We start from the raw sequence: 13293 nt of genomic DNA, 5'->3' as shown, positions 1-13293 counted from the left end.
TGGGAGGCCGGGCGGGGCGGCGCGGTGCGGTGGGAGGCCTGGTGGGGCGGGGCGGCGCGGCACGGTGGGAGGCCGGGTGGGGCGGCGCGGTGGAAGGTCGGGCGAGATGGGGGCGGCGCCGTGCAAGGTCGGACAGGCGTCGCGGCGCGGTGGGAGGATAAGGTCGAGAGGTTGGGGATGACGTGCTCGGGACAATTTTTTGTTTTAAGCTTGGGCCGTTCGACATTTGCGGATCGCTCGTCTATATAGGGCGCAGGATAACAGAATATTATTTTTATCGACACCTCTGTCTCTAAACATGTGGTCATGATTATCGATTTTGGCTTTCGCTTGAGGATAAACGAGGTATAAGCTTGGGGGAGTTGATACGTCCATTTTGCATCATGTTTTCATATTGATATTTTTTGCGCTATGGACTGATATTTCACTTTATAATACAATTCTTATGCATTTGCTCTCTTATTTTGCAAGTTTCATATGTAGAGGGAGATTGCCGGTAGCTGAAATTTTGGACCGGAAAGGGCTATATCAGATATACCTTTTTTGCACAACTCCAAATGAGCTGAAAATTGGCGGAGAATTATTTTGGAATATATAAAAAATATTGGCGAAAGAATCAACAGAAGGGGGTCCACCAGGCAACCACAAGCCAGCCCCCCCTAGGGCGCGTCCCCTGAGCTTGTGGGCCCCTGGCAGGCCTCTGAAGCCCATCTTCTGCTATATGATCCCATTAGACCTAGAAAAAAATCAGAAAGAAGGTTACGGGACGAAGTGCTGCCATCTCAAGGCGGAACCTGGGCGGGAGCACTTTTTCTCTCGGGCGGGGCGATTCCACTGAGGAAACTTCCCTCTGGGAGGGAAAATTGAAGCCATTGTCATCACCAACGATCCTCTCATCATGGGAGGACCAATCTTCATCAATATCTTCACCAGCACCATCTCATCTCAAACCTTAATTAGTTCATCTCTTGTGTTCAATGTTTGTCTCAAAACTTCAGATTGGTACCTGTGGGTTGCTAGTTGTGTTGATTACATCTTGTAGTTGATGCTAGTTGGTTTATTTGGTGGATGATTATATGTTCAGATCCTTAATGACATTCAATACCCCTCTGATCTTGAAATGATTTGTGAGTAGTTGCTTTTTTTCTTGAGTACATGAATGAAGTCTTGTCATAAGTAATCATGTGGATTTGGTATTCGTTCGATATTTTTGATGATATGTATGTTGTTGCTTCCTTTTTAGTGGTGTCATGTGAATGTTGACTACATAACACTTCACCATACTTGGGCCTAAGGGAAGGCATTGTGGAGTAGTAATTAAAGGATAGGTTGCTAGAGTGATAGAAGATTAAACCCTAATTTATGCGTTATTCCATAAGGGGCTGATTTGGATTTATCTTAATTCTTCTTTCATAGTTGCGGATGCTTGCGAGAGGGGTAATCATAAGTGGGAGGCTTGTTCAAGTAAAAACAACACCCAAGCACCGGTCCACCCACATATCAAATTATCAAAGTAGCGAAGGCGAATCAAACAAACATGACGAAAGTGACTAGATGAAATTCCCATGTGTCCTCAAGAATGCTTTCATTATTATAAGAGACCGTTCTAGCCTGTACTTTGCTACAAAAAGGATTGTGCTACCTTGCTGCACCTTTGTTACAATTGGTACTTGTTGCTCATTACAATTACCTTGCTATCAAACTATCTGTTGCCGATAATTTCAGTGCTTGCAGACAATACATTGCTGAAAATGGCTTGCAATTTCTTCTGCTCCTCATTGGGTTCGACACTCTTACTTATCAAAAGGACTATGATTGATATCCTATACTTGTGGGTCATCACTATCAAACGGGGATGAAATCGGTGAAGAATCCCATCTGGAAGGGCAACTTTTGGAGCTGTCTGCATGTCAAACGACTGCTGAAATGACCACGTGTGGTCATTTGAAACATCGTCTTTTGTGTTGTCTTTTTGTGCTTTGGTGAAGCAGTCATCAAATATTCATACAAACTCAGATTTTACATTCTTGGGCTTGTTGGATTCGTATGAATGACGTTGGTCCATTTCTGGTCTTAGATCTTGATTTGGAGCACTTTGGACAAATGACATTTTCTGACTTTCGAAATGGCTAAGCCTAACCCCTCGCTGGCTCCGTATATAACCCATCCTTGGTCCTTTTTGTGCTTGGTCCTAGGTTGCATCAAAACACTTGTAGACGCAAGAAAACAAAGAAAGCTAATAAAAACCAAATGAATTCACAAATCTGCAATGCTCACAATGGTAAGTGCAAAAAAACCCGGCAATCATGCATAATGGACATATATTTGGTCTAGTGGGACATAATATACGAAGAGACATGCAACATATGAGCTCTAAAAATTCGTAAAATATAGAACCATCAACCTCCCCACGCTTAAACCTTGCTCATCCTCGAGTAAGAAGGTTGACTACAAAGAGCTCATTGCTACCAACTCTAAAGCATACATTGAACAAAACCCCAAAACCGATAACCATGGGCATCGTGCAAGCATGCAAAAGTTAACTAGCAAGGGAGTAATACAAGCTATACCCTTAGTTCCATTGCCATGGAGTGTGAGAAAGAGGAAAATATTTTTGTGGAGTCCAAATTCCCATTGCCAAAGGTTCCGAGAGGAGGTCAATATTATGTTAGGAACACATTAATAACTATCATAGTCAAAATAAATCAAGCATTAGCGATCACTTCAAAAATAGCAACCCGAGGCATACCAAGTACAATAGCAAGATCATCTGTCTATGTTATTCAACCGCTTAACTACCTATGCAGCACTGAGGGCAAACCTATGCCTCACACTTAAGGGAATGATAGAAAATGGTTGGGGCTTTGAGAAGTCAAAAAAACAAAGAAAGTCTTGCATCAACGCAGCTGACCATTAGGCAATGGAGAAGGCATTATGATCGATGGCAACAAAAGGAGTAGTGATTGCCTTGCAACTAGGATGCACATAGAGCTATGAATATGTGAAAGCTCTCCTATGGACTAAGTGGGAGTGCATCCAACTTGCTTGCTCATGAAGACCTAGAGCTTTTGAGGATGCGCGTCATTGGAATATACAAGCCAAGTTCTTTAGTGTAGGTTCCCACTAGTATGAAATATGAAGCTCATGAAACTTTGTACTTGACAATCCATAAAGTGATGCTACTTTGAAGTACAAGTTTGGTAAAAGGATAGTAGCATGCCCCTTCCCTCTAATGATCATGCTCGGGAAATGTATCACAGTACAAACCACATCGGGACCTTCCTAACCCAAAGGCCTCCCATGTGGGTCGGCTTACGGACAACCCCTCTCTTTCGCCTTTGAGTTCCACAATGCCTATATCCTAATAAGCTGAGAATACTACCCTAGCCAAAAGGCCTGCGACGATTTACGACCATTCTACATTTGGTTGGGATCAAACAGGGGCCTCCCATACAAATGTTGACGCTTTCGACGCAATGAAGTCGCATTTCTGGACAGCTGACTTGGATGCTTGTCCAACACAGGCAAGAAATGCACATAAAATATATCCAAAAGGTAATGTATGTAATACTGATCGCAACGAGGTCCGGTGGGTATGAGGCCCAGCCGGAATCGGTTCCAATCGTTACTGAGGGGAGGGGCGCATGCACGTACCGATCGTCGTCGCCTACTCCGTCGCCGCGCCCTAGGGTTTTGTTGCGTCGAGTGCCGCGTCTGCGTACTGCGGGTCCTGGCCGTGCTCGCCGCATCCCTCCTCTCGGTGCGATGGCTGGTACTGGTGGTGTGCCTCCTCCCGGAAAGCGGCCGCCTCCGCCTAGCGGGGCAAATCGTGCTAATGGGGCGCCGCCGTCGGGTCAGGGCAATGGCCGGGGCGCGCTGCCGGCGCCGGTGCCGGGTGCTGGGCGTGGGACGTGGCGCTCCCCAAGCCCGCTGCGGGACGCGGGTCGGGTGGCCCTGGTGTGACGCACTTTGCTGGCGGGGCGCCTGCTGGGAGGCCGCCAGCACCGGTCGTGCCATCGGGCGGGCGAAGCGGGCCGGGCTCCGGTCCTCGGCCGGTGGCTTCCGGCGGTGCTGCGGTGGCCGCTGCGGGCCGGGGGGCTGCGCCACCAAGGCCACCTGTGTCTTCGGGTCCGCAGCCTAGACCGGCCCCTCCATCCCACATTGTTGCTCGCCTGTCTCCGCCGTTGCAGTCCAACGTTGGTGGTACTGTGGCTACGCCCCGGGGTCAATGGGGGGATGACGGCTATGATGCCTATGGGGCTGGCCAGCACCGTGGTTCTTCGTCCACGGGTGGAGGTCGTGGTTATGCATGGCAAAGCGACGGTTCGACTGAGAGGCCGTTCTTGGGTCCTTCCGGTGGCTTCGTTGAGGGGCCTTCTGGTCCGGTTAATCGGCAGCGGGGAGGTTTCTGTGGCCATCGTGTTGGTCGGGGCGGTCGAGGGGGCCGGTACCGTCCACGACAACCGCCCCCACCTGTTGTTGTCGAGCAGATGATAGATAACGGGGTTGCTGAGGAGCCAGTGTTGACCGGTCACGCTATGGAGGTGGTGACGGCTCTTCCTACTGTTCAGGATCCTGAGAACGAGGTTATGGCCGATGTGTGTATGGAGATGACGGATAGGGCTGAGTCTGATAGGGCGTCCAAATGGGCGCGCAAGAAGGAAAAGATGCTTTGTTATCGATGTGGCGACAAGGGCCACTTCATTGCGGAGTGTGTGGCTCTGTTATGTGATACCTGCGGTAAGCCCGCACACGACTCTGGGGACTGTCCGATTCCGCGAGATCAGGCACCGTCGCTTATGATGTATGGAGTATACTGTGCTGAGCTCACATTTTTGAGTCTCTGAGTGAGCGAGAGGTTACTGATGAGACCCCGAGCATGACTATGGGGATTGTCAAGGTCACCAGATGGGAGGTCTCTGGGACACAGATCGTGTAGAGGCTTCGGGAGCTGGCCCCTGGGGATTTCCAGTGGGACCTCGTCAGTCTCACTGATAAGATGTTCTGAGTTGAGTTTCCTTCGATGGAGGATCTGCAGAGGTTGCTGAGTTTTGGGATGTGTAAAGTGCCGGGAACTGATTGCATCCTTGAGTTTCATGAGTGGAAGCAGGTGGAGCCTCAGGGTAAGCCGCTTACTCAGGCTTGGTTGCTATTTTCCGGGGGGGCCCTCCAAGCCGTTGCAGGATGCTCGGGTTGTGGCCAGCTTGGGCATTTTGTTGGGGAAGCCTGAGCGAGTGGATATGGCGTTCACCAGAGCTCACGGGATTGCTCGGGTTCTGGTTAGTATTCTAAACATTCAGTATGTGCCGGAAGTGGTTAAGTGGTCTTATCGAGGCAGGATTTATAATCTGGTTATTGAGTTTGAGGATGAGAGCCTTTTGGCTGCGGCGGCTCACGGGTCCGACATGGATATGCACGAGGGTGACGGCAGCGCGGAGCAAAGGAGCCGCCGGTCGAAGACTCTGGACGACAGTTGTCCAAGGGACCAGGGTCCGAGATCGCGATGACCGGGGATGGAGCGGCTCCACCCTCCTCGGTGCCTACGACGACTCTGAGATTTGGGTCCTTCGAACCCGCTTTTGCACCCCCGAGGCTGTGGAGTGACCGGGTTAAGTCCGAGGAGGCTTTTGAGCTCGCGTTACCTGCTTTGTGGTTTGAGGATACTGTGTGTACTAGTCCTGGGGTTCCTAGGGCTTCGTCGATCTCGGTCTAGGGAGAGGAGGAGGTGAGTCAGCAGGTGGCCACTCCCTCTCCTGCTCAGCACGATGTCCCTCCTCGGGACGTGACGCCGGTGTTCGTGGCTGGTTTGTCGGGAGGGGTCCCGGGGTAGGCGGCCTCGGGATGCTCTTCTCCTGCTGAGGTGGGGGATTCGGGGCAGGTGGCACCCGTGTCCTTCTCTATGTTGGGAGGGGGTCTGGGGCAGGTGGCCTCAGATACCTCCTCTCCTGTCACGTCTACCTCTCTGCTGGTGGCGACTTTGCCATCGGGAGGGGGCTCAGGGCAGGTGGCCTCAGAGCCCTCTTCTCCTGAGGCGCCTATGGTGGTGGCCTCTCCGGTGCTGGGTGGGAAGTTAGGGCAGGCGGCCCATGCACTCCCTTCACCCCGCTCGCCGCCGGCTCCGTCCTGTGGGGCGCACCAGACGTCTGAGGCCATGGTGAGTGCCTTTCCACTTCCTGGCGAGTCTGCTGGGGAGTCCGTGCAGGCGGACCGGCCTAGCGGTTGGGGTGAGGCAGGTGGCCCTACCCCGACCAGGATCTCTCGGGAGGAGGTTATTGCGTTTGGAGGGATTAAGGATCCGATGTCTGAGGGGCGACGGGTGAGTGGCCGTCTCCAGACTTAGCCGGATGTGGACGACATTCAGCAGCAGTGCGTCGTGAGGGCGGCCAAGCTCCGTGACGTTGTGGTCACTACTGGTATGTCGTTTAATACTTCTAATTACATTCTGCATTTTTCTATGATGAGATTATTGAAAATGCAAATCAATTAGGAGTTTCACTAGGTAGTAATGTTACTGAAATCTCTAATTCTGTTAATGATCTTCTGGATCTAGAGGCTGAGCGGGCCTTAGAGATGATTCGTAATATAGCGGTGGTTAAGCCCATGAGTGATTTTGAGGTTGATGCGTTGGGGGTCAGGGTGCTCGACAATTTTTGTGCGGATCTTATTCCTCCCATACCTAAGGCGGAAGAAGAGGATGGTGAGGACCGGTTGCAGAGTCAAAATGTCTCTAAACGCAAGTGGAAACAGAAGGTGTACCCGGTGTCCGCAGTGTAGCAGTGCTAGGATTCGTACGGCTAAAAAATTCCATGATGAACTATGAAAGGAATCTTTTGGAATAGCAGAGGTCTAAAGGACTTGGCTAAAAGAAGGTTTCTTGCTGAGGCGTCTGTCGAGCATCGATTAGATTTTATCGCTCTATCGGAGACAGGTAGAGATAATTTTGCGCCACAATTTCTAAATACTTTGTCGGGAGGTATTGATTTTGATTGGCATTGCCTGCAACCGAGAGGGAGATCGGGTGGTATATTACTCGGCGTTCGATGCGAAGCGCTCGAGGTTCGAAGTGTGGTAATGGGTGACTTTGCAGTCAAGTTTCGGGTGCGTTCAAAGGACGATGGGTTTAATTGGGCTTTGGTGGCGGTATATGGTGCCGCACAGCCCGAACTCAAGCCCGAGTTCTTGGCTGATCTCGTTAGGATTTGCGGTTCCGAGTAGCTTCCTATCCTGGTGGGGGGTGATTTCAATATCATTAGAAGGTGTGAGGATAAGAACAATGATAACTTTGACGGCAGATGGTCGTTCATGTTCAATACTATCATTGAAAGTCTTGACCTGAGAGAAATTGAGCTCTCGGGTAGAAAATTCACCTGGGCTAACGCGCTGCCAAATCCGACGTATGAGAAGTTGGATCGAGTGTTGGCTAGTGTCGATTGGGAACAGAAGTTTCCGCTTGTAACAGTTTAGGCTTTGTCCCGTGGAATTTCTGATCACACGCCGTTATTTGTGGACTCTGGTGAGGCCACCCACTTGGGAAACAAAAACGCGTTCTCCTTTGAGCTGGCTTGGTTTGAACAAGAAGGTTTCTTTGATCTCGTAGCCAGAGAGTGGGCTAAGGATTCAGGAGGGAAGACTGTGCTTCAGCGCTGGCAGAATAAGATTAGGCATTTGAGAAGTTTCCTGCGTGGGTGGGCTAAGCATCTCAGCGGGATTTATAAGGTCGAAAAGGAAAGGCTCCTTTCCCTTATTCAGTCCCTAGATGTAAAAGCAGAAACCACGGTGCTGCCGGCCGCGGAGCTTCATGCCAAGCTTGACACGGAGATGAGGCTGAAAGAACTTCTTCGAGAAGAGGAATTGAAGTGGGCATTGTGGGCCAAGGTCCGGCGAGTAGTCCAGGGGGATGCAAACACTCAATTCTTTCACATGATCGCTAATGGTAAACATAGAAAGAAGAGGATCTTTCAGCTTGAGCAAGATGAAGGAACAATTTTAGGACAGGAAAACCTAAAAGTGTACATTACAGAGTATTACAAGCAGCTATTTAGTCCTCCAGAGGATAACTGTGTGTCTCTGGATGAGTCCAGGATTGAGGATGTTCCTCAACTCACAGCGGTGGAGAATGATATTCTAGCGGCTCCTTTTTCTGAGAAAGAGGTGTTTGAGGCCATTTCGCAAATGAAAAAAAAACAAGGCGCCGGGCCCCGATGGATTTCCAGCGGAGTTTGATAAAAAGTGCTGGCATATTATTAAAGGGGATCTATTGCCTTTTGTTCAATGATCTCTTCTCTAGGCAGCTTCAGCTTTTTCAGCTGAATTTTGGAATGATAACCCTTCTTCCTAAGAAAATAGAGGTTGTGAGAATTGAGCAATTCAGGCCCATCTGTCTTCTTAATGTAAGTTTCAAAATCTTTACCAAGGTCGGGACTAATAGGCTCACACAGATCGCGCATGCTGTGGTGCAGCCTACCCAAACTGCTTTCATGCCGGACAGGAACATCCTTGAAGGGGTTGTGGTCCTTCATGAAACGCTCCATGAGATCCACACGAAAAAGCTGGATGGGGTTGTTTTCAAAGTGGATTTCGAGAAAGCGTACGACAAAGTCAAATGGCCCTTCCTTCAACAGGCCTTACGCATGAAGGATTTTGATGAAGCTTGGCGACGCCAGGTAGAATTCTTCACGCAAAAAGGGAGTGTTGGAATTAAAGTGAATGACGATATAGGTCATTATTTTCAGACACACAAAGGCCTGAGGCAAGGTGATCCAATGTCCCCTATTTTGTTCAACATTGTGGTTGACATGTTGGCAATCCTCATAGGTAGGGAAAAGGAGGCCCGTAAGGTGGGTGGCTTGGTGCCTCGCCTAGTTGATGGGTGTGTGTCCATTCTGCAGTACGCTGATGATACAATCATCTTTATGGAGCATGACTTGGCAAAAGCGAGAAATATGAAGCTGGTGTTATGCTTATTTGAACAATTAACTGTATTAAAGATTAACTTTCATAAAAGCGAGTTGTTCTGCTTTGGTAGAGCCAAGGAGGAACAAGAGGCTTATAGGCAATTGTTTGGATGTGAATTAGGGGCTTTACCTTTTACTTACCTAGGTATACCCATTCACCATCGTAAGCTAACAAACAGAGAGTGGAAGTGCATCGAAGATCGGTTTGAGAAGAAACTTAGTTGCTGGAAGGGCAAACTTATGTCTTATGGAGGCCGGTTGATTTTATCAATTCGGTGCTCACGAGTATGCCGATGTTCCTACTATCTTTCTTTCAAGTTCCAGTTGGGGTTAGCAAAAAGCTGGACTTCTACCGATCAAGATTTTTTTGGCAGAGTGATGAACTAAAGAGAAAGTACCGACTCGCCAAATGGGATATCATCTGTAGACCAAAGGACCAAGGGGGTCTGGGTATTGAGAATCTTGAGGTTAAGAACAGATGCCTTCTCAGTAAGTGGCTGTATAAGTTATCAGTTGAGACTGATGCAACATGGGCGCAGATTCTCCGTAACAAGTATCTGCAGTCCAAGACTTTGTCACAGGTGACAGTGAGACCAACTGATTCGTTGTTTTTGGAAGGGGCTTATGAGAGTTAAGGCAGCCTTCTTTAATAGAACAAAGTTTATTGTCGGTGATGGCAACAATACCCGTTTCTGGGAGGATACTTGGCTTGGTGATACGCCATTGGCGCTCCAGTACCCGTCCCTGTATCGTATTGTTCAACGACGTGATGTGCTAGTTGCAACGATTATGCAGTCCATTCCCCTTAATATCCAGTTTCGGAGGGTGCTTGTTGGTGATAGGTGGGAAGCATGGCTTCATTTGGTGAGTAGACTGATGGAGGTTCAGCTAGCTCATCAACCCGATCAGTTGTGTTCGAAACTTACTAGGTCTGGAGAATTTACGGTTAAGTCGATGTATATCGATGTCATTAACTCTAGTGTCATTCCTTGTTCCAAACATGTTTGGAAAGTAAAAGTTCCTTTGAAGATTAAAGTGTTTATGTGGTTTGTACATAAACAAGTCATTTTAACAAAGGACAATTTGGTTAAGCGCAATTGGACAGGATCTACTAGGTGTAGTTTCTGTGATCGGGACGAGACCATTAAGCACCTCTTCTTTGAGTGCTCGTTTGCGAGAGTTTTGTGGCGCATCGTGCAAATTGCCTTTAGCATTACTCCTTCGAATTCGGTCGGTACGTTATTTGGAACGTGGCTTGATGGGATAGAGTCCGATACAGCTAGACACATTCGTGTAGGAGTATGTGCATTGTTATGGGCAATTTGGAACTGCAGAAATGATTTGGCTTTTAACAAAACAACAACTATTCATTTTTTGCAGCTTTTATTCAGAGTTACGTCACTGATCCGTATGTGGTCCTTACTCACTCCGACGGAGGCCAGGAAGCATTTGGTTACTGGATCTGTCCGGTGAGAGATGGTAGCGCGGGATATTTTCAACCGGTTTGGATGGCGGTCAAGTAATAGGATAGGCGATTAGTTTTCCTATCTTTGTTTTGCCAGCCGGTTGTGGCTCTATGGCCTTTTTATCTTTGGCGTTGAAGCTATCTGTGAGCTAGCCTTTCTTTTGTTTCCAGACATTCAGACCTTGTTGAACCTATTTTATTTATAAATGTGGCCGTATGCATCATTCTGATGCAGAGGCCGGGGAGTCCCCCTTTTTGAAAAAAAATGGTGTTTCAAATTATAAGAGGTCTACTTGCCCTCCCCACGAGCTGAGCACCACTTCAGAATCTCCTCCATCTTGTAGGCATCCGCAACATACTCGGCCTCGGACCAGACCTCCACTGACCAGGGCTCCGGGGGTGGACGCTCAGGAGTCAGGAGTGCCATGGACGATGATGCCAAGGTCGGCGTTCGGAAGCTGCACCCTCACACTAGCCAGTACCCGCATAGCGCCCTCATACGCTGCAGAGTACTGCTAGTCCAGAAGCTGATCAGGTGCCTTCTCCCGCAGCTTGACGACACCGTCCAAGGTGTCGTCGAGGTCCTTCTCGCCGCGGTATAGCGTTCCACACGGCATGCCTAGCGTCGTGCACATCCGTTGCGTGAGTCAGCAACATGCTTGAGACGCCTCACTGGGTCCACACGGGCGACGTCCAGAAGTGGCACTACAAAAGGAACATCCCATCAAGCCATGGCCAAAGCAATGGGAAACTACGCGGAAGAAATAAAAGCTTATGCATAGCAGCGGCCTCCAGGTCCTGAAGTAGCTTCATCAACTGCTTCACCAGGTCCTCCGCAGCAGACCGGGCCTCACCGACCCGCTCGGCGATGGCCTCCTTTTTCTTCAGGACAGCCGCCTGCTTCGGCAGCTCCGCGTTTTGCTGGCCATCGTGCTCTCGAGGATGGCTATCTCTGCCGGTACTCCTTGGGCTCGCCGTCCGTGACGCCCATTGCAGTCCGGAGCTTGCCACGCGACCTCTGTGACTCGGACAACTCCTGCCGCAAGGTTGCGGCCTCCTTAGCAGTTGTGGAGCAAGAAGTTAAAAGTAATTAGCCAGTACACAAGATCACAGTAAAAATCCGACCGAATCAGATGCAACCTGATGACTTATAGATGGAACCGACCAATGACGTCAACAGGCCCACAACCTCCTGTCGATGGGCTTCCAGCTAGCACTTGAGGTTGCCTGCCTCGCCCTCCGGAGTCGCCACCTTCTGCAGGAGGAAACTGTCAAGAACAAACAACAAGCCCGAACGAGAGTTCGGAAGTGACATCTCGTCCGGTCTCCGGGGCTAATAGCTGCATTGTGTAATCGAAGACAAAGGCGTCACCTAACAGCAAGCCTCCTCAAGGGACCTGTTTAGATCATGGGGTTAGAGCTAGTTTGGGTTAGTTGGAAGCTCAAATAATCCAAAAGTATCCAAACAGGGAGGATTAGAGTGGGTTAGTTCCATCTAACCCAACTATCACGGTGAAGAGGTGCTTATTTGGGTTAGAGTGGGTTAGAAAATAACTCTAACTCTAACTGTGTTAGAGTATCCAAACAAGGCCAAGGTCGACGAGCCCATCCATCTGGGTGCTCAAGACTTCCAGCGCGCCTGCTACCGCAGCAACAGGCGCTGCAGAGGACATGGGGCCTGCAGTAGCAGAGTGGCCCACGTTAGCCTCCTCAGTCACCCCTCTGTGAGCAAGCACGACGCCAGAGCCAGCAGCATCAACAGAGTCCAGCGCGGCACCAACGCCGTTAGGGAGACCACATAGGACCTCTGCGGCTACAAAATACGAACCAGAGGTTGAGAAGAAAACTCGAAATAAAAAAAATATTCTCAAACACTTACGGGTAACGAGCGGGGCGACCTCCTAAGGAACTAGTGGAGAATCATCAGGCAGCATCAGCACAGCCACCTCTGCAGCATCAGAGGTCGGAGCCTTAGGGGTCGCAAGATCCCTGGAAAAGGATACAAGTCAGATCTCAGCGGAAGCCGTAAACACGGCAAGTATCGCGAGGAGGCCACCAACATACTTCACTGGTGCCACAACTTTCTGCCTCTTGTTCATAGGCATGGCCAGTGGCACCTACAACTTCGGAGAAACCGGAGCGCCACGAGGTCAGTGGATCACGGGGTATGCCAGCTCGGTCTCCGAAGGGCCGCCTTTAGGAGATGCCCGCTTGGCGACCTCCTTGGTGACCGTAGGTTCTTCCGGGCTCCCACGAGCCCCTGGATCAGCCTCCTCATCCTCCGCGAACCTCCTCATCCTCCGCGATGTACGGTGGGGACGAGATGTCACCCAATGTGACACGCTCATCGAGCACCCCGCTATTTGCCCCTCCATCCGGAGAAGAGGCAACCTTCTTCCCTTATCAAGAAAGGGGAGGGGGCGCTCCGCGGTAGGCTGTAGGAGTGCCCACATCTCCAGGGTCAGGTCCTGTCCGGGAAGCGGGGGCTCCGAAAGAAAAGCGGTGAACTTTGCAAACTGCTGAAATAGTTAAAAGAGCGGGCGTCAGAAGCAAAGCCTGATCTCGCCATTACTATTCTCACCTAGAACTAGGCCAAAGAAACGTACCTCCTTAGGTGGGGCCATGCGACTGAAGGGCTCGACCACAACCACCATGGACAGCTTATCGGCATCCAACCCCATCAGTTGAGCGAGGTATGGCGAATCTCCTCCTCCGGGAGGTCGCAGGAGGAGGTCCGGGCGGGGTCGGTCAGCCCGCAATAATCACTCAGTACCGTATCATAGGCCTCTGGAGGAAAGACTCGGCGTTCCACCCAGGTCTGCGTGATCTGGAGGCCGGTCAAACTGTTGTCCTTCAGGGACGCAGTCACCTCCA

General features: G+C 50.1%; 2 protein-coding genes across 17 annotated transcripts in view; both read right to left on the bottom strand.

Moving 5' to 3' along the window:
• The window catches only part of LOC119322001 (pentatricopeptide repeat-containing protein At5g65560-like), a 42130-nt gene that overhangs the window by 22596 nt on the left and 6241 nt on the right, over window positions 1-13293 (bottom strand). For 4 of the 15 annotated variants that reach the window (XM_037595505.1, XM_037595509.1, XM_037595504.1 and 1 more), the window contains one exon: window positions 10593-12408. The exons of 7 other annotated variants lie outside the window; for them this stretch is intronic. The gene's annotated coding sequence lies outside the window, so the exon portion shown is untranslated. Of the gene's footprint in view, window positions 1-10592; window positions 12409-13293 lie in introns of those variants that run through there. 4 more of the 15 variants (XM_037595510.1, XM_037595511.1, XM_037595507.1 and 1 more) reach the window with 4 other exon arrangements.
• Window positions 12545-13161, bottom strand: LOC119322002. 2 transcript variants are annotated; one of them, XM_037595514.1, is made up of 2 exons: window positions 13026-13161; window positions 12545-12938 (listed from the first exon to the last, which is right to left on the bottom strand). In XM_037595514.1, exons 1-2 carry the CDS (start codon window positions 13098-13100, stop codon window positions 12570-12572), a joined length of 444 nt encoding a protein of 147 aa, XP_037451411.1. In that variant the 5' UTR covers window positions 13101-13161; the 3' UTR covers window positions 12545-12569. The 2 variants fall into 2 exon arrangements, with proteins under 2 accessions (XP_037451411.1, XP_037451412.1); XM_037595515.1 differs by having other exon boundaries at window positions 12545-12935; window positions 13026-13150.

Source organism: Triticum dicoccoides, chromosome 6B, assembly GCF_002162155.2.
Source record: "Triticum dicoccoides isolate Atlit2015 ecotype Zavitan chromosome 6B, WEW_v2.0, whole genome shotgun sequence".
NCBI lineage: Eukaryota > Viridiplantae > Streptophyta > Magnoliopsida > Poales > Poaceae > Triticum > Triticum dicoccoides.
Note: the sequence above shows the minus strand (reverse complement) of the source record. Positions and strands in the feature narration are given on the sequence as shown.